Below are 24,022 nucleotides of genomic sequence, written 5' to 3' on the forward strand. Positions count from 1 at the left end.
AAACCACGGCATTGGCCCCAATAAACCTCTTCTAAAAACAAAACAAAACAACACAACTACTTGAGAGACAGAAAGAAAAAGAGAGATATAGAGACAGATACACAGACAGAATAGAGACAGAGACAGAAACATTTCTCACCTGTTATTTCACTATTGAAATATCTCTAACAACTCATGCTGGGACAGGCTAAAGCCAGTACCCCCCAGGAAGTCAATCTGGGTCTCCAAAATACTTGAGCCATCACCTGCTACTTCCTAAATATACTTAGCATTTAAAAAAATACATATTTATTTATCTGAAAGGCAGAGAGAGGGAGAGAGACAGAGAAAGAGAGGGAGATCTCTTCTATCTGCCATCTGCGGGTTCACTCCCCAAATGGCTGCAATGGCCAAGGCTGGGCCAGGTAGAAGTCAGGAGTCTGAAACTCCATCTGGGTGTCCCATGTGGGTGGGATGGGCTCTGGATCATCCTCCACTGCTTTCCTAGGTGCAACAGCAGGGAGCTGCATCAGAAGCACAGCAGCTGGGATTCGAACCAATGCCTGTACAGGAGGCTGGCATTGCAGGCAATGGCTTAACCTGCTGTGCCTCAACATCAGCCCCAATCTTTTAATTCCATTTTCTATACATTTTTGAAGTACCCTTGAACATCAACCATATATTGCAACCTAAGACAATTTAAAAAATTGAAAAGCATGAGGAATGCTGAGAGGCAAATACATGTAAAACTAAACGCTACTACTACTGACAACATTTTAGATGATAATAAAAATATAAATTCCTGGGATCCATCAGTCCCAAACTTAATGAATTACCTTTGTGTTTATGCATGTCTTGGAGTTACTGAAAATTTAGTTTTAAAAGATATTCCAGTTGAGCTAAGCACATTGAAGTGAGGGAAACGCTTTTAATTTTCTCTCATTTCTCAACTGAAGTCTACAAACTAGAAATCCAGAAATCCTCACTTTGACACATCCAAATGAACTGTGATCCCAAAAAGACCCTGAGATCCCCTCAGAACATGCTGACAAACACACGTTGCCTATTCCCTTTTGCAACCTTTTGATTACAAGGTTTGTTAACAACACTTAATATCTTTATTGTTAATCACCAAGACCACACATCTTTTTTAATATGCTAAAATGAGTCAAACTCATTTGACACAAGCAAAATTCCTACATTCTCAAACAGCTTTTACTTCTATTAACTCTGTTAAGAATTTTGCACCTTCACAAATTGTATTTCATGTTTCAGTCTAATGAGAGTAGTCTCATTTCACATTTGAGCATCTCAAAAATAACTTCCGCATTTAAGTGAAGGTGAAAATTCTTTACATTAATACTTTGTTGGCTTATGAACTATGGCTTCTATACTCAGGAAATTAATAAACATTTATATCATCGTGTATCCACCTGCAGTGATTTCATCAGGTTTTACCAGTGTTACTTTACAGTTTCTACAAAGACAGGAGTTCTGGCAATTTAACTGTTTTATATTGTCTATGACCATCAAATGTACATATCCAACTTAATGTGTGCTGTCAGCTGATGGTAAAATGAGCCAAAGCTCATATTCTACCATGTCTACCTTTTGGGACCATTGAACAAACCAAGTTTTCAAAATGAAGATGAAGAGTAGATGTTTGTTTAAGCCAGGAGTTGACTTGAGTTTTGTCGTAAGCCAAATCTAGCCCCTGGCTGTTTGTTACAAATAAAGTTTTATTAGAACCCAGGCACCACCATCAACACCTTAAACATACTCTCATAAAAATAATCACTGTATAAAAATAAGCCATATTTTCACCTTTAAAGTGGCTTGAGCACCTGGACTATCATCTTGACTACAAAGTACCAGAAGTGATTCCAATCCAAAGACAGCATCTTGCTCCAGTGCCAAAAGATCTAGAAAAAAAAAAATAGTATACTAAGATTTTGGTAGTCAAGTAGAGGGAGGTAAAATACACAGATACATAGAAGAAAAAACATCAAGAAACTCAAGATATAGGAAACAGTTAAATGAATAAAGCTAATCTTCCTCGAAAAAAGTACATGTGGCATTACTTAGGAAATGTAAAGGCTATCTTCAGACTTCTTTATTTGTGCTACCTCATACTGAAGATTCTAAAAGTATACACAATTAAATCAACAGCTAAAGTCACAAGACTATAAATAAAACAAAATTGAAATAATGTCTCTAGCTTACCTAAGGAAAATACTAACAGCAAACTGTGCAGTATGTGTTAATCCTCCTAATCAGACATAAATTATACAGGCCATTTTTACCTGGAATGTAATACTTTTCAGCTTCTAATGAAAGTTGAGCCACTTTTACAAAGTAATGAAGACCCTCATATAATCTTACAAATGTTTTAAGTCCAACCACAAAGAATGAACTCCCTTAGATAACTCACATACATATTAGCAGTACCACAGCATCTTTTCATGCTCATAAGACTAAGATTTCTCTGAAGGTTCTAGAAAGTTCTTAATGTATTAGTTTTTTTTAGACAATGCCAGCTTTTAGAACATACAGTTTTTTTGTTAAATGATAAGAAGATACTCTTTACTATACCAAAAATAAAACAAATTTAATTATTCAAAGCAGAATCAACAAACAAGTTAAAGAAATGTTTCCTGAGTGTAGAGCTTGGCAAACAGTGTAAAGACTGTTGAAAGTCAGGGTGCTAGAAAAACACAGATACTAGGAACCAGCAATGGGGCAGGCTGGTGGGGAAAGGGGGACTGCTGAGCTTGCTGTCCTTAATACAGATTAAAAAAGAACCGAAACAGATGGAATTCCCAAAATGCATTTCCTTTTGAACATGGGCATGAAAAATTTCAGTCTTTAGGGCAGAAGATGTTAGGAACACATTAAGGCCGGTGCCACGGCTCACTAGGCTAATCTTCCGCCTTGCAGCACTGGCACACCGGGTTCTAGTCCCGGTCGGGGCGCCGGATTCTGTTCTGGTTGCCCCTCTTCCAGGCCAGCTCTCTGCTGTGGCCAGGGAGTGCAGTGGAGGATGGCCCAAGTGCTTGGGCCCTGCACCCGCATGGGAGACCAGGAGAAGCACCTGGTTCCTGCCATCGGATCAGCGCGGTGCGCCGGCCGCGGTGGCCATTGGAGGGTGAACCAATGGCAAAGGAAGACCTTTCTCTCTGTCTCTCTCTCTCTCACTGTCCACTCTGCCTGTCAAAAAAAAAAAAAAAAAAAAAAAAAGAACACAATAAAATATGTACACTATTTTCTTGGCACATCTTCCTTGATTACACACAACAGTTTAACGCTACATATATTAGAGACAACTTCTGTGAAAACTTAATTGCACTGCCCTGTTAATTCACTTGCCTCTAAGAGAAATTATTTGTTTAAATTATTTGTTTTTTAAGTCCCTTGGTAAGTAAATTCTCCAGGTGTTGTGCAAGTGGGCACACTGTCTCACAGTACAGGGTGCAGTCCTAGCAGTCCCCATCACAGCACCACACAGAGGTAAGCAGGGGAAGCAAACGGGCAGTGTTCCAGAACGCCTCTCAATTCCACAATCCCAACTCCAACGGCCTCGTGCTTTAATTATTTTCACAAGGATTACGTAGCCTTGAGAAAGTCTGCTCTCGGAACATTTGGAAAGAAGCATCTTGTGGATCAATGCAAACAGGCTACAAACAATCAGAGATTAAACATCCAAACACACAAGCCAAAGTTCCTGCATAGTATCAGCCCTGACCAAACTTACCTTTTTCTTGACAGGAGACAGTTATATTGGTGAGGACTCTCACTCCATGGGCTGCAATGCCCCTGTTATTATGGTAACAGCACTCCTGGGCTAATTTGACTAAATCAGAGGATCTGGGGGAAGAACCGACATTTCCTAAACAAGCAGAAGAAAGCAGCAGATTGTAACTCAAACAGTTCAAAAGCAGTCCAGCTTAGAGGTTCAATTTTCTTAGCTTTATGAGAAATTCTTTAACAATAAACCTCAACAAAATTTTCTATCTTGATCCTATCATCAATATATATCGCTATTTCTCTTTCTCCTGTCATATTTAAAATAGGTGCATGACAACATTTTTGTAATGACCAAGAGCTAAAATCAATGTAAGACTTTCCCATAAAAGTAGAAATCGACTATAGAAAAAGTGCAGACAGAACAACTACAGACTCTGGGGAGTTCAAAAGGATTTCAGCTACGAAGTGCTTAGTGCTGATGGGCTTTCTTTTGGCTGGGGCCAGTACCTTGAGGGCGTGACAAAACAAGCCCAAGTGAGCCCACTGAGAGTCACATGGAGAACCGACAAGGAGTCACGGCGGAAAGCCTTCCAACTTCCAGACTGAATGAAACGATCTTAGGTCATCAAGTCCTGGGCAAGGCTCTTGGTGACTGCAGTCACACTAGCAATTGGGTGAGACAAGTGTAACTGCCCAGCTGAGCCCGGTCCAAACGGCTGATTCACACAGAGCAAGTAAAATGGTCGTGGTTTTCAGCCATTAAGTGCTGGGGAGGTTTGTTACATGGCAACAGATATCTGACACAGAGCACCTCACAGAGTTACTGGAGAGGCTGGGAAAACTAAAGGCAGAAAATACACAGGACAAAGGTGAGGCCAGAGAGCAACCGAGATGACAGCCCAAGAAACCACGCCCCAGTTAGTCCAGTGAAGATATTGTGGCTATTGTCACCAAGTACTCGATGTCCTGGCTTACAATGCTGCCATGGGTCCTACACATTTACTGTCACAGTGTATGGAAAGTGGAGGTTGCTGTGGTCACTGCTACAGCACCAGAATGGGTCTCCGGAAACCCACTTCTTTTTACTGGTTGCCAGTTCAGTCTGTGGCATGGAAATCGTCAGTTGAGTCTGGGCCACATGTATGTACCCCAGTTGGAAAGGCAGTCGTGCCAACAGAGTGTCAGGTCTGTTTAACTTCCTCTCAGGGAATGCTAGTCACCCCAGTAAATTAGCTCATATTCTATTCAGCCCTAAAGAGAGACAAGTACTTTTTTATTATTGTTCTTTAATTAATTTAACTCAAAGTAACGGACTGGAAAAGAAAGCCATGCAATTCCTCGAAGCAAACAACAGCAAACTGAGTCTGAAGCTTACTAGGTAAGTAAGCTCCTTGGGCATTAATGAAGGCATTCAGGAGTGAATATCTTAACAGGAAACTAGAAAAGTGCTACTGAACTGGGGTAAAGTTTCATTTTAATCACAACCCAGAGAGATAATATACACCTAAAAGGAAGCATATGACATTTGGCTTTAAAATTTACAACCACTTGGTCTTTGAAATATATTTAAATTCAAAGGGCACTGTGAATGAGAAACTTACAAAAGAAAAATAGCTATATTAAGCATCCTTAAAAACATTATCTTGGGGCCGGCACGGTGGCACAGCAGGTTAATCCCCTGGCCTGAAGTGCCAGCATCCCATATGGGTGCCGGTTCTAGTCCCTGCTGCTCCTCTTCCAATCCAGCTCTTTGCTGTGGCCTGGGAAAGCAGTGGAAGATGGCCCGAGTCCTTGGGCCCCTGCACCCACATGGGAGACCTGGAAGAAGCTCCTGGCTTCAGATCGGCATAGCTCTGGCCATTGCAGCCAATTGGGGAGTGAACCATTGGATGGAAGACCTCTCTCTCTCTCTGCCTCTCCTCTCTCTGTGTAACTCTGACTTTCAAATAAATAAATCTTTAAAAAAATTATTTGAAAAAAAAAAAAAAAGATCTCATCCACATATAATTCAAAAAAGGACACATTTAGAAAAATAACATCCTTGAGTCAAGATCAAGGATGCAAGGTTTCATCACCATGGACATCAATTAAGAAATTATTTTCAAAGACATTACCAGCAAGTAACACAGGAGATGGAAACTTCCCCTGATTGTAAAACTTTATGGAAGAAACAACTTGAAACATAACCACGGAGAAAAGAACTCAGCATATTATGCATACAGTAGCTCCTTGCTCTCCCTCACCCGGTGCTGCACTGAAGTAATGTTTGATGGCAATGGTCCCTGATAGCGTGGAAAGGACAGACAACATCCCCAGTTTTAAGCTGTCATAGGGAGTCTGGAGAGCACATTCGCAGAGTGCCTGAAAAGCAGAGAAATGAGCAGACGTTAAAACATCAATACTTTTAAACTGTCAGCTCCATCTACATTTTTCTAGCTTTTAGAAAAATTATATATTGTAGTCTCTATCCCATGATAAAAAACATGTCAAACTGCCAAATTCTTTAGAAGAGCCTAAGGAGACGTGGTTACTAAATGTAATGTGGTATTCTGAAACAGAAAAAGGGCACTAGGAAAAAATCTACAGAAAGCCAAATAAAAATAAAGGCTGGTGAATAACAACAATGTATCTGTACTGGTTCATATATAACAAAAGTACTATACTGATGCAAAATGTCAGTACCAGGGAAAACCGAGGGTGGGGTGTGCGGGAACCCTCTGTGCTGTCTTTTCCATTTTTTTGGTACATGTGAAACTATTCTAAAGCCTTCACCAGACTTTGATCTATGATACATGAATTATTTCATATGTGTGCATTTTCAAAAATATAACACTCCTCCACTTCTGGTCATTTACTCTACTCTTACCAAAGGCAGTTGAAAGTATCACCAACAGCGAGATGCTAGTGTTTCCTGCAAAGCAGTGAACTAGGAACCTGTGCTCACAGTATGATGATGCCTTGCTCCTCCTGCACCACAGGACTCCATGCAACACAGGCAAATAACTCGTATTAAATTAAACGCCCATTATTCCAAAGTTTCAGAGCAAAATTTAAAGCCTAGGGGCTTAGTGGGTAAGGCCTCTGCCTGTGGTGTACAGGGTACCAGTTCTAGTCCTAGTTGCTCCACTTCTGATCCAGCTCCCTGCTAATGTTCCTGGGAAAGCATTGTAAGATGGCCCAAGTACTTGGGCCCCTGTACCCATATGGGAGACCAGGATGAAGTGCCTGGCTCCTGGCTTCAGCATGGCACAGCCCCAGCTGTTGCAGACATTTGGGGAGTAAGTCAGTGTATAGAAGATATCTCTCTCTCTCTGTTTTTCTACCTTTCAAATAAAATAAATAAATCTTAAAAAAAATTAAATGTTGGAGTGGGCATTCAGCCTTGCAGTTAAGATGTCAATGTTCTGGGGCTGGTGCTGTGGTGCAGCTTGCAGTGATGGCATCTCATCTGGGCACCAGTTTGAATTATGGCTGTTCCACTTCTGACCCAGCTCTCTGCTATGGCCTTAGAAAGCAGTGGATGATGGCCCAAGTACTTGAGCCCCTACACCCACGTGGGAGACCCAGAAAAAGCTCCTGACATCTGGCTTCAGATCGGCACAACTCTGGCCGTTGAGGCCATTTGGGGAGTGACCCAGTGGATGGAAGACCCTCTGTCTCTTTGTAACTCTGCCTTTCAAATAAATAAATAAATCTTATTTTTAAGAAAGATTTTATTTAATGAATCCAAATTTCATAGGTACAGCTTTAGAAATATAGTGGTTCTTCCTCCCATACCCACCTTCCCACCTCCACTCTCATCCCACCTCCTATTCCCTCTCCCATCCCATTCGTCATTAAGATTTGTTTTTAATTAACTTTATATACAGAAGACCAACTCTATATTAAGAAAGATCTCAACAATTTGCACACACACACACACAAAGCATAAAGTACTGTTTGGAAACAAGTTTTACAGTTTACTCTCATAGTACAACTCATTAAGGACAGAGGTCCTACATGGGGAGTAAGTGCACAGTGACTCCTGTTGTTGATTTAACAATTGACACTCTTCTTTATGATGTCAGTGATCACCCGAGGCTCCTGACATGAGCTGCCAAGGCTATGGAAGCCTCTTGAGTCCACAAACTCCATCAGTATGTAGACACGGCCATAAGCCATGGCCTCCTACCTTCAAAGTGCTTCCTTTTTTGATGGTCCCTTCTTTTCCACTGAGGTCTCACTCAAAGAGATCCTTCATAAATCCAAATAAATAAATAAATCTTAAAAAAAAAAATGTCAATGTTCTGCATCAGTTCCTGTGCCTGATCCCCAGCTGCAGCTCCTAATTTCAGGTCCTGCTAATGCAGACCCTGGGAGACAGAGATAACTCAAGTAATGAGGGCCCTGTTATGCACATGGAAAACCTAGACTGCATTCCTGACTTTGGGGTATGGGCACCCCCAGTCATTCTGCCTCTCAAATTAATGCTATATTATACTTTGCTCAATTATATAATGCTCTATTATGATTCTGTCATCTTGTACATTATTAGGTACCTAAAATGGTCTTAGTAAATATATGCTGATTTAAGGGCTCACTGACCCAACTAGTGAGCTTAAAAGCAAATCACAAAATTTCCCAGGGATGGTACATCATATTGCTATGATGAAATCTAGCTCAAGATTCTGTTTCAAAGACATCAACTATTATAAAATTATTCTTACTAGGATAATTGTTCCTATCTACAAAAAAGAAAAATATTTACAAAAGGAATCCTCTTTCTCACTCACCATCACTGCCATCACTGTTGTCTACTTAGCTTAGTTCATTGCTCAACCAGAGGTCCTGGCCTGAATTACTGTTTTCTGGGTCAGCCTAAATAGGGGTGTCTTTACCCTGGAATGGGACTGGCCACCGGGGATGTGTTCCAGAAAAGTGACAAAGAATAATTTATAATCTTTAAAGTAAAAAAAAAAAAAAGTTATGCTTGAAAGTATTTGGTGAAGACATAATATCTCCAAAGTTTCTTTGTAATAACTACAAAGAAAAATAATATTAAAAGAAACAACTGGCTTACCAAATTCTTTCTATTCTCAGGTAAGGAACAAGTTGCAAATTCCCAGGACAGCAGGACAGGTAATGTCAAAAATAAAATGATGTCTTCAAGAATTTCCAGAACAAAAAATTACCTGCTTTATAGTAGAGGTTCCATAAATCCAATAACTATGTTCTCTAAATAAGACTATATCATTATAAAATTGTAAACTCAATCTGAGTCTCTTCCATGGGTGGCAGGGATCCAAGTATTTGAGCCACCAACTGATGTTCCCAGGGTACACAATAGGAGGAACCTGACAGGAAGCAGAGCCAGGACTAGAACCCAAGCACTATGCTATGGAATGAGTGAGTCCCGAGTAGCATACTAACCACTACCAAACGCCTGGTCCAAGAGACAGGGCCTGTAAGAGGTAATTAGGTCATGGGGCCTCTGCCATCATGAATGGATTAAAGCCATTATTTTGGGAATGGATTCCTTATACAGGACAAATTTGGCATCCTTCTACTTCTTTCTGTTTTTCTGCCTTGGGTGATTCAAAAGAAGGCCTATGGCCAGTGCCGCGGCTCACTAGGCTAATCCTCCGCCTTGCGGCGCCGGCACACTGGGTTCTAGTCCCGGTCGGGGCGCCGGATTCTGTCCTGATTGCCCCTCTTCCAGGCCAGCTCTCTGCTGTGGCCAGGGAGTGCAGCGGAGGATGGCCCAAGTGCTTGGCCCCTACACCCCATGGGAGACCAGGATAAGCACCTGGCTCCTGCCTTCGGATCAGCGCAGTGCGCCAGCCGCGGCGGCCATTGGAGGGTGAACCAACGGCAAAGGAAGACCTTTCTCTCTGTCTCTCTCTCTCACTATCCACTCTGCCTGTCAAAAAAAAAAAAAAAAAAAAAAAAAAAGGCCTATGCCAAATGCCAGCCCCTTGATCAGAGTTCCCAACCTTCAAACCAGAAGAAATAAAAAATTTCTATTGTTTATGAATTAGTGTGTGGATTCTGTTATGGCAGCACAAAATGGACTAAGGTAGTTTCCTATAAAGTTTAATATACATCTACCACCCAACCCATCTGGTCCACTCTATACCCAAGATGACAAATGGGTATGACAACAGTTTTATTTGTAATAGTGAAAAAAAAAAAAAAAAAAAAAGACTGGGAAGAATCCAAAGGCCCATCTAGTTGTGAATGGACTAACTGCTGGATGTCTACACACTGGAATAACACTCAGCAACAAAAAGGAATGAACTACTGCTACATGCTACAATACGGAGGAATATCCAAAGTATTAAACTAAGTGAAAGCAGGGCCGGCTCTGTGGTGTAGTGGTTAAAGCCGCTGCCTGTAGTGCCGGCATCGCATATGGGTGCCGGTTAGAGACCAGGCTGCTCCACTTCTGATCTAGTTCTCTGTTGTAGCCTGGGAAAGTAGTGGAAGATGGCCTGAGTCCTTGGGCCCCTGCACTCACGTGGGAGACCCAAAGGAAGCTCCTGGCTCCTGGCTTCAGATCAGCGCAGCTCCAGCTGTTGCAGCCATCTGGGGAGTGAACCAGCGGATGGAAAACCTCCCTCTCTCTCTCTGCCTCTGCTTCTCTCTCTGTGTAACTCTTACTCTCAAGTAAATAAATAAATCTTTAAAAATAAATAAATAAGTAGCCGGCGCCGCGGCTCACTAGGCTAATCCTCCGCCTAGCGGCGCCGGCACACCGGGTTCTAGTCCCGGTCGGGGCGCCAGATTCTGTCCCGGTTGCCCCTCTTCCAGGCCAGCCCTCTGCTGTGGCCAGGGAGTGCAGTGGAGGATGGCCCAGGTGCTTGGGCCCTGCACCCCATGGGAGACCAGGAAAAAAAGCACCTGGCTCCTGGCTCCTGCCATCGGATCAGCGCGGTGCGCCGGCCGCGGCGGCCATTGGAGGGTGAACCAACGGCAAAGGAAGACCTTTCTCTCTGTCTCTCTCTCTCACTGTCCACTCTGCCTGTCAAAAAAAAAAAAAAAAAAAAAAAAAAAAAAAAAAAAAAAAAAAAAAAAAAAAAAAAAAAGAAATAAACTAAATGAAAGCAACATCCAAAAGACTACACATTACTTTATTACATGTGTATTCTATGTATATTTTGGAAAAGCAGAATTACAGATATCAGAACAGTGGTTGTGAGAGGTTAGGGGAACTACTGAATACACACGGTATGAAGGAAATTTTGGGGTGAGGAAAAGTGTTCTTTATCTCAATCGTGGTCACTGCTACACAACTATAAACACTTGTAAAAATTAAACTGTACACCTGAAATGGCTTCGTAAACCAATTATGCCACAGTAAACCTTCTTAAAAATCCATTTCAAACTAATATCAATGAAAACACTATAAGCCATCATTCATGGACTGTTGCCAATCTGTGATAAGGGAAAAATTAACAGCCTCAAGTGTTTTTATTATCAAACAAGAAGAATAAAAATAAACATATCAGGCATTCGAAAAAGAAAATCTAACCTTCCAGCAATTCTTAAGGAAAGGGTATTAAAAAAAGTACAATATTAAGAAATTACAAATTAAAGATAAAAAATCAAAAAGTTCTTTATATCAATATAATGAAGTTGAGAAATAAATTAAGTGGAAAGGAAGAGTAGGGAACTCTATGGCAATAACCACGTAGTAACTGGAAATGTTCTGAAAACACCATGCTTGGAACAAGTCCCAGATCTGGAAAGATCTCTGGTATTTTTTAAGCTACACCTTCAGGAAACATAAAAGTTATGCTATAATTCTCAATCATTCTAGATTACAGAAAGACAAAGCTCTCAATTCATTTTATTAAGACAGCATAACTCCAACTCTCTATCAAAGTATAAGAAAATGAAAACTACAGAAAAATCTCACCTTTAATCCAGATTTTTGGAGCTACCCTGAAAACAATGCATTTATTTGTATGTGCCAGAACACACACTGCTTAAATATAACCACCTCAGTCTCCTATTTGCAATTGTTTCTTTAAACGTCTGTCTTTGCCTTCCCCATTCTTATCTACACTCAGCAACCCTATTTCAACAACAACCACAAAAAACAAGCATAAGAGATTTTCTATAAAGTCTACCAACACCGACCCACCCATGTACATCAGTACCCATTCCTACTGTCTTCCTTCCTGTTCCTGTATAAACTAGATAAAGTCTCTACCCGTCCACTGGATCCTTTCCAGTCTTCTCTACCCAAGGATATTGCTCATACAATTTTTCCTCCTTTATCAGGTAATTTCCACCAACATAAAACATGTATTCCTCCCAGGCCAACAAATGACATTATTTCATCCTTCTCTAAATCTTCTCTAGCAGTATTCTCTCCCTAGCTGTGTCACCCATTCTCATGGCTTTAAGCACCACCTATAAGCTGATGACTCTCATATTTATAATGTTGCTACATCTGCCCACGGACTCCAGATTCATGTATCTTTGACATCTCCACGTGGATATTAGATACCTCAAGTTTATCTGACTGGAAGTGAATCTCCCAGAGTCTTGTCTGTTCTAAGAAAATGTTAGTTCCATTTGTTGAAGGCAAAAAACCTTACTGCGATCTGCAAGCCCATCAGTCCTGTCTTTAAACAGACTTACAATATGACCACTTCTTAGTATGCCCCTACCACCACCCTGGTTCAGGCAACGTATTCTCTAACTGTATTATTTATAATTGCCTCCGAAATGTTCTCCTTTCTTCTGTCCTTGTGCCCCTACAATGCAGTCTTAATATAGCTAAGCCAGAGGGAGTCCTTTAAAACTAAGTCAGATAGTGTTCTCTGCTCAAAATGTTCCAACGGCAATCCATCTCATGCAGAGTAAAAAGCTAATGTCCTTCCAGAGGACACAGTGGTCCTCAATGACATGCTCCCCCCCAACTCCCAAGCACCTGTCATACAGCATCTCCCACTAATCTCATTATTCACAGTCACACTCACGAGCACTTCTGCTGTTCTCTCTGCCAGCAATGCCCTGCCTTCAGAAGCCCATGACATTGATGTTTCCTCCTTCAGATCCTTGCTCGCATGTCAGCTTCTTATTAAGGGAGCTGACCACCCTGTTTAAAACTGCAACCTCCATCCTCCACTCACTCAACTTGTTCCTAACTTCATCTGACCTCTCTTAAGCAGAAGAAAACGTAAGTCTTCTCTAGAAGAATCTATCTCCATTCTGTGCCTCAAAGAATTCCCACATACACTTTCCCAAGAAAAATGCACGTTAAAAGTAAAAAACAATCTGCTGTACAAGGAAAATGTGTACTATGATGGAAAAGCAATAGAAATAGAGAGCGAAGACAGATCTGCGAAGACTTCAGACAAGCTGAACTAAAACACAGGAGAGATTATGCAAAACACAGAACAAATGAGGTAAGCAGGTAAGATAAGGATCCCAGATGATTAATGGAGATGGGTTAACAGGGAGCTCCAGAAGAAAAGGAGAGAGGGAGAAACAATGGTAGTATCTGAAGGACTTACAGCTGACAATTTCCCAAATCTGTTGAAAGACATCAATCTTCTCATTTAAGAACCCAATGGCTTAAGGAGAAGGAACTCAAAATCAGACATTTCATAGTAAAAACACAGAACACTGAAGAAAAGAGAACATTTTTTAAGCAGGCGAAAAAAATTCTTCAAAAGACCTTTGCTACTTCATGTTGATAATGGAACTCAGCAAGAATACTAGGGATCCTCAGTTCCCTGGGAAGTCTATCCTCAGAGAAAGTGTCTTTGAAGACTGAAGACAGAATGCAGACATCTTCAGAAAAGCTGACTCACAAAAGGACTTTCCAAAGGCAAAGGGAAAAGCCTCACAGGGAGGAAAGACATTGGAAGGTCCAAATTAACAATGAACTGATAAAATAGTAACAATGCCACATAATAAGGAAAGACAGAATTAAAATATATGACAATAGTATCTATAAATTTAGAGGGATTTGAAGGAAATTAAAATGTGTTCTGAAGTCTTCGTAGAATTAATTTCAGACTTTGATAAGAACTATGCATGTTTTCATTTCTAGGATAACAATTAAAATAACATAAAAAGACTGTAAATTTCTATTCAAAGGAACGAGAATGGTAAAACATATTTTTTTAAAAAATCAATCTAGAAAGCAGCAACCCCCTCATAAAAGGGACCAAAAAAAAGACCCAGGAGAAACAGAAAACACAAAATAAGATGGCAGACTTTAATACAAACATGGAAAAAAACCACAGTAAATGTACACGAACCAAATACTCCATTTGAAAATGACAAAGACAACCAGACTGGATTAAAATAATCCAATTATGTGTTACAAGAAATATATGAAACATAAAGATATAAAGTAAAAAGATGGATAAACAATCTACCATGTAAATACATCTAAGGGAAAACCAAAGTAGCTATGTTAATATTATATGAAATAGACCAACCCAAGAGACACATTAAAAAGACCTAAATAAGTGGAAAAATAACACGTTCATACACTGGAAAACCTAATATAGTATAAAGATACTAATTTGTTACAAACTGATATTTGTATTCAATGCAATCTCAATCAAACTGTCAACTTTTTGAGGGAGGGGGCTAACTTCAACCAGCTGATTCTAAAGTTTAGATAGAATTGCCAAGGACCAGAGCTGGCGCAGTGGCTCACTTGGTTAATCCTCCGCCTGCAGCGCCGGCATCCCAAATGGGTGCCGGGTTCTGGTCCTGGTTGCTCCTCTTCCAGTCCAGCTTTCTGCTGTGGCCCGGGAAGGCAGTGGAGGATGGCCCAAGTGCTTGGGCTCCTGTACCCGCATGGGAGACCAGGAAGAAGCACCTGGCTTTGGATCGGCGCATTGCCGGCCATAGCGGCCATTTAGGGGGTGAACCAACGGAAGGAAGAACTTTGTCTCTGTCTATAACTCTCTTTCAAAAAAAAAAAAAAAATTGCCAAGGACCAACAAGTATGAACAACCAAAATACATAAAGAATAGCTAAAAAATAAACAGAAAAATAGGCTTGAATAGCTATGCTATAAAAAGACAATGCAAATGATCAATAAAAAAGTGTTTAATTTATTTAGTAATAAACGAATTACAAATAAAAACTAACTCCTAAATCAGTTAAAAATGGAAAATTTGCTAAATCTATGTGCTGGCAAGGATGTGGATCAACAGGCACTCTGGTACACACAGAGGCAACAGAAATTGGTTTCATCATTTTGGTGAACAGTTTGACATTATCTGATAAAGCTGCCAATGCACATATTTTATATGTTAGGAATTTCAGTCCTAAGTATACATTTTAAAGGAACTCCTGCACATATGTACCAGGAGACAAACAGAAGAATGCTCAAGGCAGCATTGTTGACAAGAGCCCCATGATGAAAACAATCCATTAAGAGCAAAATGACTCAGGTACAACCACATAATGGAATACTATATATAAGGGTATTTCATAAAGTTCGCACAAAATGGAATAAAGAAGGGTTACTTTACAGCAAAAAAATATTATTTGTATTTATTTGAAAGACAGAAAAATACTTAGGTACTCTGAGATGGGATAACCAGTGTTTTAACTGCTACATCAAATGCTCACCCAGTACAAAAAAATTTGAAACCATCAACTTTCTGAAGCTCCTGCGTTGCAATTAAAGGGAAGAAAAACAGCTACATGGATGAGCCTCATCAGTATAATGGAAAACAAAAGCAAACTAAAACTAAACAGTATTATACAGGGAGACAGACAGGAAGGGTAAAACCATAAAGAAGAGGAAATTGATGAGCAGCTTTACTTGGGTGGGTGTAAAGTTCTGATCAGGAGGACCATGAAAAAGCAGGCAGGGTTCTACAAATCTGCAATGTTCTATTTAGAGCTACATGGTGGCTATGTGGGTTTTTACTTTAAATTATTATTAAAGTTACTACATATACAATTAACATTTTCTATATATGTGATCTATCTCATCAACAACAATAAAAACATGAAACGGAAGACAGTGCTGCTCACTGATCTTTCTAAATAACTGGGTGTCATCTACACAAATCCCTCAAATGACTCAAGTAGCTGAGCCTATTCTCAATTTGGAAAGACAGGATTGTTTAGTCAAAAAAACACCAGATAAAGGATCAGAGCACAGAATCTCTCTTAATCAAATTCTTAATTAAGTTCTCTTCAGAAGCTCTCTGAAGCACATTAAATCTCTGAACTCTAATTGCTTATCCATTAAATGCAAATACTAACAATTGCTCTAACCTCTTGGGATATCTGTGACTATTGAGTCATCCTATATTAATTGCAAACTAACAGAAAAACAATTAAACATAGCAACTTAGTTTTATAATCCACAATTCAAAGGTTTTTTGTTACACTAAAGCTGCAATGTTCCAAGAGATAAAAATAAAATCCATGAAAAAAAGGGTCAATATCTAATAATCTGGCCGACTCTGCGGCTCAATAGGCTAATCTTCCACCTAGCGGTGCCGGCACACCGGGTTCTAGTCCCGGTCGGGGCGCCGGATTCTGTCCCGGTTGCCCCTCTTCCAGGCCAGCTCTCTGCTGTGGCCCAGGAAGGCAGTGAAGGATGGCCCAAGTGCTTGGGTCCTGCACCCCATGGGAGACCAGGAGAAGCACCTGGCTCCTGCCTTTGGATAGGTGCGGTGCGCTGGCCACAGTGCGCCAACCGTGGAGGCCATTGGAGGGTGAACCAACGGCAAAGGAAGACCTTTCTCTCTGTCTCTCTCTCTCACTGTCCACTCTGCCTGTCAAAAAAAAAAAAAAAAAAAAATCTAATAATCTTCACTTTCACTTGCATTATTTAGAAAATGGGATGTTATCAGTAACAGGCAAACAAACAGGGTTGTATTTTGAGAAAAAATAAATAAATTTATCCTAAGAAATGGTACAAAAGATGTCACTGAGAGTTCCCTTTATGCTTAAGAAAGGAAACTTCAGAGTGTCTGTCTTTCGCTCTCTGGGAAAAGGAAGAATATATTTTCCCAAGTTACCAACTGTGAATTATGATATACATATTTTGGTTTTTGTCCTTAGTTCTCGGCTCATGACTTACTCCTCAAGGCAGGCGACAGAAACTACAGTTTCTCTGGGGCAAGTGTTGTAGCACAACAGGGTAAGCCACCACTTTGGAACCTGCATCCCACACTAGAGTGCCAGTTCGATTCCTGGTTCCTGCTCTTCCTGCTACTGGGACTAGGAAGGCAGCAGACGATTACACTAGTTCCTGGGTTCCTGCCACCCACATGGGAAACCCAGATGGAGTTCTTGACTCCTGCTGCTGCAGAGATTGGGGAGTGAACAGCTGATGGAAGATATAGCTCACTCTGTTACTCTGCCTTTCAAGTAAATAAGTAAATAAATAAATATAAAAAAAAAAAAAAAAAAAAAAAAACGAAGAAAGAAAGAAAATAAAGAATTTTTCTCCCCCAAGGTGTTTCTTAGAAACCTAATCATCATGGCCAGCTTTGTGGGAGGCAGATTAAACTGTCACCTGCAAAGCTGGCATCCCATATGAGATCACTGGTTCGAGTCCCAGCTGCTCCACTTTCAATCCACTTTCCTGCTAATGTGTCTGGGGAAGCAGCAGAAGATGGCACAAGTGCTTGGGCTCCTGCCACCCAAGTGGGAGTCCTGAATGGAGTTCCAGGCTCCTGGCTTCAGCCTGACCCAGCTTCAACTGCTGTAACCATTTGAAGAGTGAACCACCTGATGGAAGTTCTCTCTTTAACTTTGCCTTTCAAATAAACAAAATAAATCTAAAAAAAGAAGAAAGAAAAGAAACGGAAAGAAAACTAATCTTCCCTGTCTTTAGCTGGCCATAAAGGAATTCAGTGAGCATCCCTTGTCTAATAGTAGGTCATAAGACCCTCCTCATTCCAGAGGGGTCCTGCCCCTTCCCAGTGAGGAAGGATGGCTAAAGATCTGGACAGACAGGCCTTGCTGGGTTTCTCCATCCATTCTACTGGCATTCATGCTTAGGCAAAGAAGTCTCCATAAAAACCCAAAAGGGCAAGGTGTGGAGAGTTTCTGGAAGGTGGAATATGTGAAGGTTCCCAGAGGGAACCCAGAAAGGGTTTAGAAGCTCTGAGCCCTTTCCCACATGCTTTGCTCTGTGCATCTCTGCATCTGCATCCTTTGCCACATCCTTTATAGTAAACCAGTAAGTCTAAGTGTTTCCTTGAGTCATGTGAACTGCTTGAGCAAGTTAACCAAACATGAAAAGGAGGTTATGGGAATCCTGCTTTATAGCTGGCAGGTCAGCACAGGTCAAACAACCTGCTACCTAAGGTGGAAAGCCAGAGTCTTGGGTACTGAGCCCTCAAAATATCAGATCCGATGCCATCTCTAAGTATACTTGTATGGTGTCAGAACTGAACTGAGGGACACCTGGCTGGTGTCTGCTGCAGAACTGACTGCTTACTGGTTGGCTGGAAGAATACCTGCACCTTAAACAAGGTCATGGAAGTTGTGTGTTCACTGTGGTGTGAGAGCAGAGGAAACAGTTTGTTCATCGTACATGCCCAGCCAGGACCTTCTCTATAATAAATCATAGTGAGCATCTAAACTGTTCTCCCTGAACTGACTGAAGAAGACAGGAATAAAATAAGTAATTTAATTGAGATTCTCAATTAGCTTCACTGTTGCTACAGAAAAATTACAACAAACAGAGGCAATTCTCACTTACTAAAACAAACTTTGAGGACAGAAATCTTGTTTATTTTGCTACTTATAAAATAATTTCTGCCACAAATATCAACAACACTTGTAGAAGCTTTTCATGTTCAACCATGCAGAAGATGATAAAGGCAACATTAAATGTAATGCTAAACAGTTTATTTTATGTTCAAAGTTCTAAATACCTGAATGTTCTCCCTACTCCACGTATGTGGTGTTTTATTGGCAAGTAATTTCAGGTCTTGAATAGCAAGTCTCTTCACTGCTTTCCTGGGGTCATTCTTCAAATACTGCAACAGAAGCTGAATCTGTAAGGGAAGTTAGTCACTCCATGAACAATACGGTCATTGAAATCAGCATTAGTGATGCAGCATAGTCTAGCGAATCTTTGAGACTGTGTCAGGACTCACCTCAGTCACAGCCCTGTCACCTATGAGCTATGCGCTCATGTTTGGGCTTCCCTTTCCTTGTGGGTAAATACCATCATTTAACTGGTAAGCTTCTAGCATAGGACTTGGCATTTAACAGACCCTCAATCCTTTCTTTTCTTTACTGCCAGCTTCACATCCTGTCATGTACCTCCTGACACCCCATTTTCTCAAGGGTAGCCAAGAATCAGTATTGGTGAATATAGAGAAGCACACAGAAACTAAACTGGTCTTTATCAAAAAAAGGGGATCTTCATGTTTTTAACACAGCAGTTCACTTCTTATCTTTATCATATACTAAATACGCAAGTTTACTGAAGAACAGGCAGTTTAAAGAAAACTGAAATTACCTGCTTTGGTGTATCAACCAAAGACGAAGCAGCAAGCAGAGTAAAAGTATGCAAAGAAACAATCACCATTTTGGTGGAGGGATAGGATGTAACCAGCTGCTGTAAAAGCTGACGAGCACTGGAAGCCAGGATCGCATCATGGTGCATGTGCTGCAGGATGGGGATCAGCTTCAGCTTCAAGTCTACTGGTGTAGCTAAACCTAGATGCAAAAAGAATTCAGAGATTTCCAATCATCATCCTTACTAGTTCCTATTTAAAGGGCTGGGGGCTGGGCTGGAGGTACAATGGTTAGACTGCTGCCTGGGAACACGCATCCCATATAGGAGTACTCTGCTTCCAATCCAGCTTCCAGTTAATGCACACTCTGGGAGGTGCCAGACGACAAAGTTCAAGTATGGAGGTCCCTGACACCCACATGGAGACCTGGACTGAGTTCTAATCTCCCGGTTTGGCCTGGCCCAGTCCTGGCTATTGCAGGCATTTGGAGGAGTGAACCAGAAGATGGAAGATCTGTCTGTCTCTCTCCCTTTCAAATAATAAAAAAAAGGAAATAAATTAGAAATAAAAGGCCTGACTCAATTAGCAAAATGTACATTTAAAAAATCAAATAGTATACTAATAGTTATATTTGTAATATTAAAGATTATACTAGAACTAATCCATAAATTCAATAGTTTTTTCCCAAAGTATTTATCTTATCGTTAAGTTTTCATGATTCTAAAACTATCTGCTAATAACAGAAAATGCTTTTAAAAGGTATAGTAGAAAAGCAGCCGTATTTGCTGTCCATTTCTTCTTACAACATATTAACATGATTACACACAGATAAACACACACATACTCTATCAGGATATGAATACACTGTGTGTAGAATAGCTCTGGACTTCTCTGAACTTTGCATAGCAGAGCTTTTCTTTGCTGTATATACAGCTGGAACTCCACGAGGACTAATCCTGGTGCATCTTTTCCTGACAACCCTAGAGCGAAACAAACAAGACGCTTCTCCAGAGCAGGAGTAGGGAACATACGTAAGGCCAGTGAAATCACTGGAGTTGGCAACCACAGGTGGGACTCGAAATTCAATATATCTACACCACAACTTTCAAGTTGATCATTTTGTATGGTGTGCGAATGATGTTATATTCAAATGGCCCCTGGCAGAAAAAAAGGTTTTCTACCCTTCTACTAAAGCATGGCTTGGTGGCAGTAAGAAAAATTTCTCCACCATAATGTACTAAATCACACCAAAAGCTAATTTGTACTCTGCAGATGACCGGTTTTCCCATTGTGAAATCACTGTCAGTAGGAACATAAGACAGCATCTCACCATCCAATGGTAACTTACATCAACAAACTCCTTTACTATTTGGTCTCACTTTGGGTTTGGCCAAAGCAAGAGAGCACTGGCAGGAGACGGGTAGGGGTGGTGACGGAGGTGGGTAGAGAACAGGGGTCAGAGTAGTTCTTCCTTTGTTCCTCTCTGCAGTCCATGCTGCTATTTTTCTGATCCTTAAAGTGCATTTGATGGTGCTGCCAAGTCTATCTAGGAAACTTCCCAAACCAGCTTCTGCTTTTCCATTCCTACTGGTTTCTGCCCTCTTTCTCTGGCTGTTATTCATTAGTCTCCTCTGTAGTCTCTTCTTCTATAACTTCTGGTATTTCTCTGAGTTAGTAATAAATTCTCTTCTCACCTTTTCTTGTATTTTTTCTGCATGAACTGACAGTAGTCCCATGGTGTCCACTATCAGCCAGCCCAGAACTTCACATTTATATATCCTGTTACCTCTGACCACCTCCTCTAGGATATCTTACTAGGGCCTAAAGACATCTTCTGATCTCACCTTGAAATTGAGCCTGCAGAACCTTCCCTATCTCAAGAAATGACAATGCCAGCATTATAGCTCCTCAAACTGTGGAGTCTGTCTTAATTTCCTTCTTTCTCTCACGTCACTTTTCCAAATTTATTAGCAAGTCTTTGCTTTATCTTCAAAATGCAAGCCAAATGCAATGCCAATTTCCACTACCACCTCTTGACTGAACTACTGCAAAAGACCTTATGTACTCTCTTTACTTGGGCCTTTCTGCATGGCTGACTCCTGGCTCACTTCCCTCTCTTCTCCACTCTGAGTTTATTCTCAATCCAGCAGTCAGAGATTCTTCATCTATTTTTAAACACACCTTTACTAAAGATTTAGGGGGACTTGAAAGGCTTTGCTTGCAGAAATGAGGCAGCTTAAAATTAAACATCAGGATATTCTGTTCCCAAAATTCCTCTGCTATTTCTATATCTTGACCTCCAATCTTCCCCCACGCATGTGCCAGTTTTCCTCTCCCTCTCTCTATCCCTAATTCCTGTTCCTACGTTTCATTTTTGAAGATAAAGCTTAAGGAATAATAAAGCAATGAATCTTAAGCATACAGATTAATGAATTTCCATATATGTTTATATCCATATAACCACCTCCCAGATACATAAGCACTCCAGCACCCTAGAAGACCCACCTGTACAGCTTGCACCAACTCCCTTGCTATCTGTCCTTTACTCCTCTGTTTGTGTTCAGGTAATGGAGAGCCCCAGGAGGAGAAGGGAGGGAGAAGAATGAGGTCAGAGTATTTATATTTATTCTCTGGTTCCCTCTCGGCAGAATCACTTCAAGTCGCTGAAAGTCAGTTTTACAAAAAGGCCCTCTTGACATGACTCCAAGTTTCTGGTAACCACTCCTTCTCCTGGACCCTGGAAGGGTGACAAAAGCTATTGCTAGGCTCCAGCACTACATTATTCCCTGCAGTTTATTGGATGCGCTTTGAATTTACCCAGTGCAAGTGTGCCACTTGTTTCCTGCTGAGATCTTATCTAATATAGCACATATTCAATAAAACCTTGCTCAATCAATGAATGATGCTTCCCTTTAATGATATGAAGACAATGAACCCTTTGTTCAGGAAAGCCCTTTCCTGTTAGAGGACAAAAAGACAAAGAAATGAAGGTGAACAGGATAAAGCTCAATCACTGTACTTTGGTATTTGAGTGATTATTATTATTGTAAAGTGAACAAGACCTCTTTAAAAGACAAGGGCCAGCACTGAAGTGCAGCAGGTTAAGCTACTGCCTGCAACGCTGACATCCCATATGAGCACTGATGTCTCTTCCAGTTCAGGTTGTTCCACTTCCAATCCAGCTCCCTGAGGATGCCCCTGGGAAGGCAGCAGAGGAACGGCCCAAGTGCTTGGGCCCCTGCACCCACATGGGAGACCCAGATTAAGCTCCTGACTCCTGGCTTTCTCTGTTTCTTGAGGCCATGTGGGGAGTGAGCCAGTAGATGGAGGATCTCGCCCTCTCACTCTTTTTGTAACTCTGATTTTCAAATAAAATAAATTAACCTTTAGGAAAGAAAAACCTAAAAGACAATTCAAATGTATGTAAAATATAACTAACATAAGAAATTTCATACTCCAGAAAAGCACTGGACCACTGTGGTTAAAAGCATGGACCTCAAAGCCTCACTGTGCTATACCAGGTGTGTAACTATAGACAGGTCACTTGGCCTTATTGCAGCACCTTTTCATTTTTAGTAAACCAAGAGTATTACTATCCACGGCTGCACAATTCAGAGAAATGCCATTTATACAAATACAAAGTGGTGCTCTTTAGAATCCTGTAGCCTGAGCTCCCTTTTACAAATGTTATGAAGATAAATGAAGTAAATATTCAATAAACCTGAAGCAGGGTTTAGAAAGTGAAGTCAGAAAACTAAGGGTTTGTAGGCCACAAAAGGAATATGGATTCGATTCTAGTTGCCACTGGAAGACACTGGAGGGACATGAGTAGAAAGCAACCAGAGCTCCTAGTAACAATGCATTCCTGCAGATCAAAGCATTCTTCCCTGGCCTACGTGCAGGGCTGGCTCCTCTCCCTACTTCACTTCTCACACAAGTATCACTTCATCGACAACGTATGTAAAAGGGAAGAGGTCCCTCCTCTCCCTCCGCCTACTCTTGGGACTCTACCCTTCTTACTCACTTTTCCTCCAGAGCATCTGGTATGTCCTATCTTATCTGTCTATTGTCCCACTCTAGACCAGAACTTAGGTTGCATGAAGCCAAGGCTTTGTTTTGTTCCTTTCTATATCCTAAGCACCTAGAACACTTTTAGCACATAGAAGATGATGACCAGCATATAGTAAGTACTTAACAAATATTAGCAACTACTATTAATATAAATCCTATTAAGTCACTTCCCAATAGTAAATGAAGCATACATACCTTGAATCATTTCACTGATTTTGTTACAGATTCCTACAGCAAAATCCCTTTGGAAAGAGAGAACAGCAAAAAGTTTAAAATCAAAACACTAAATTTGTTAACTTTTCCAAGGAGTTACATCATAGGAGAAATGCAATACTATAAATCGTTAACTAATATTCAAAAGGTCAAGTGTGGAGGAAGGGGTAGTGGTAAGAAACACAATTCCAACAAAAACTTAACCATCAAATCGGTGTAAGCCAAGACTTGTCTCACATGATATTCAAGGAAAGACCCCCTGATTTGTGAGAGGTGTTGGAATTTGCATCCATTAGTGACGCTGTCGGAAAGAATCAAGGTCAGTATCATAGAGTATGTTTTAGGACATACTTCATATTAAGAAACAGGTTCTGGGACCAGTGCTGTGGCGTAGCAGGTAAAGCTGCCACCTGCAGTGCTGGCATCCCATATGAGTGCCAGTTCAAGTCCCAGCTGATCCTCTTATGACCCAGCTCTCTGCTGTGGCCTGGGAGAACAGCAGAGGATGGACCAAGTCCTTGGGCCCTGCACCCACGTGGGAGACCCGGAAGAGG

General features: G+C 40.9%; 1 protein-coding gene across 3 annotated transcripts in view; it reads right to left on the minus strand.

The window, feature by feature from the left end:
- INTS7 (integrator complex subunit 7) overlaps positions 1-24,022 on the minus strand; it is an 85,669-nt gene that overhangs the window by 33,880 nt on the left and 27,767 nt on the right. For all 3 annotated transcript variants that reach the window (XM_017347801.4, XM_002717529.6, XM_089312150.1), the window contains exons 5-10: positions 23,451-23,497; positions 19,187-19,386; positions 18,594-18,716; positions 5,967-6,084; positions 3,731-3,865; positions 1,804-1,901 (exon numbers count right to left, since the gene is read on the minus strand). In XM_017347801.4, the coding sequence (XP_017203290.1) occupies positions 1,804-1,901; positions 3,731-3,865; positions 5,967-6,084; positions 18,594-18,716; positions 19,187-19,386; positions 23,451-23,497 (721 nt within the window). The remainder of the gene's footprint in view (positions 1-1,803; positions 1,902-3,730; positions 3,866-5,966; positions 6,085-18,593; positions 18,717-19,186; positions 19,387-23,450; positions 23,498-24,022) is intronic.

The sequence above is a fragment of the Oryctolagus cuniculus genome, chromosome 13 (assembly GCF_051225735.1).
Source record: "Oryctolagus cuniculus isolate XC-2025 breed Fujian yellow rabbit chromosome 13, ASM5122573v1, whole genome shotgun sequence".
NCBI classification, from domain to species: Eukaryota; Metazoa; Chordata; class Mammalia; order Lagomorpha; family Leporidae; genus Oryctolagus; species Oryctolagus cuniculus.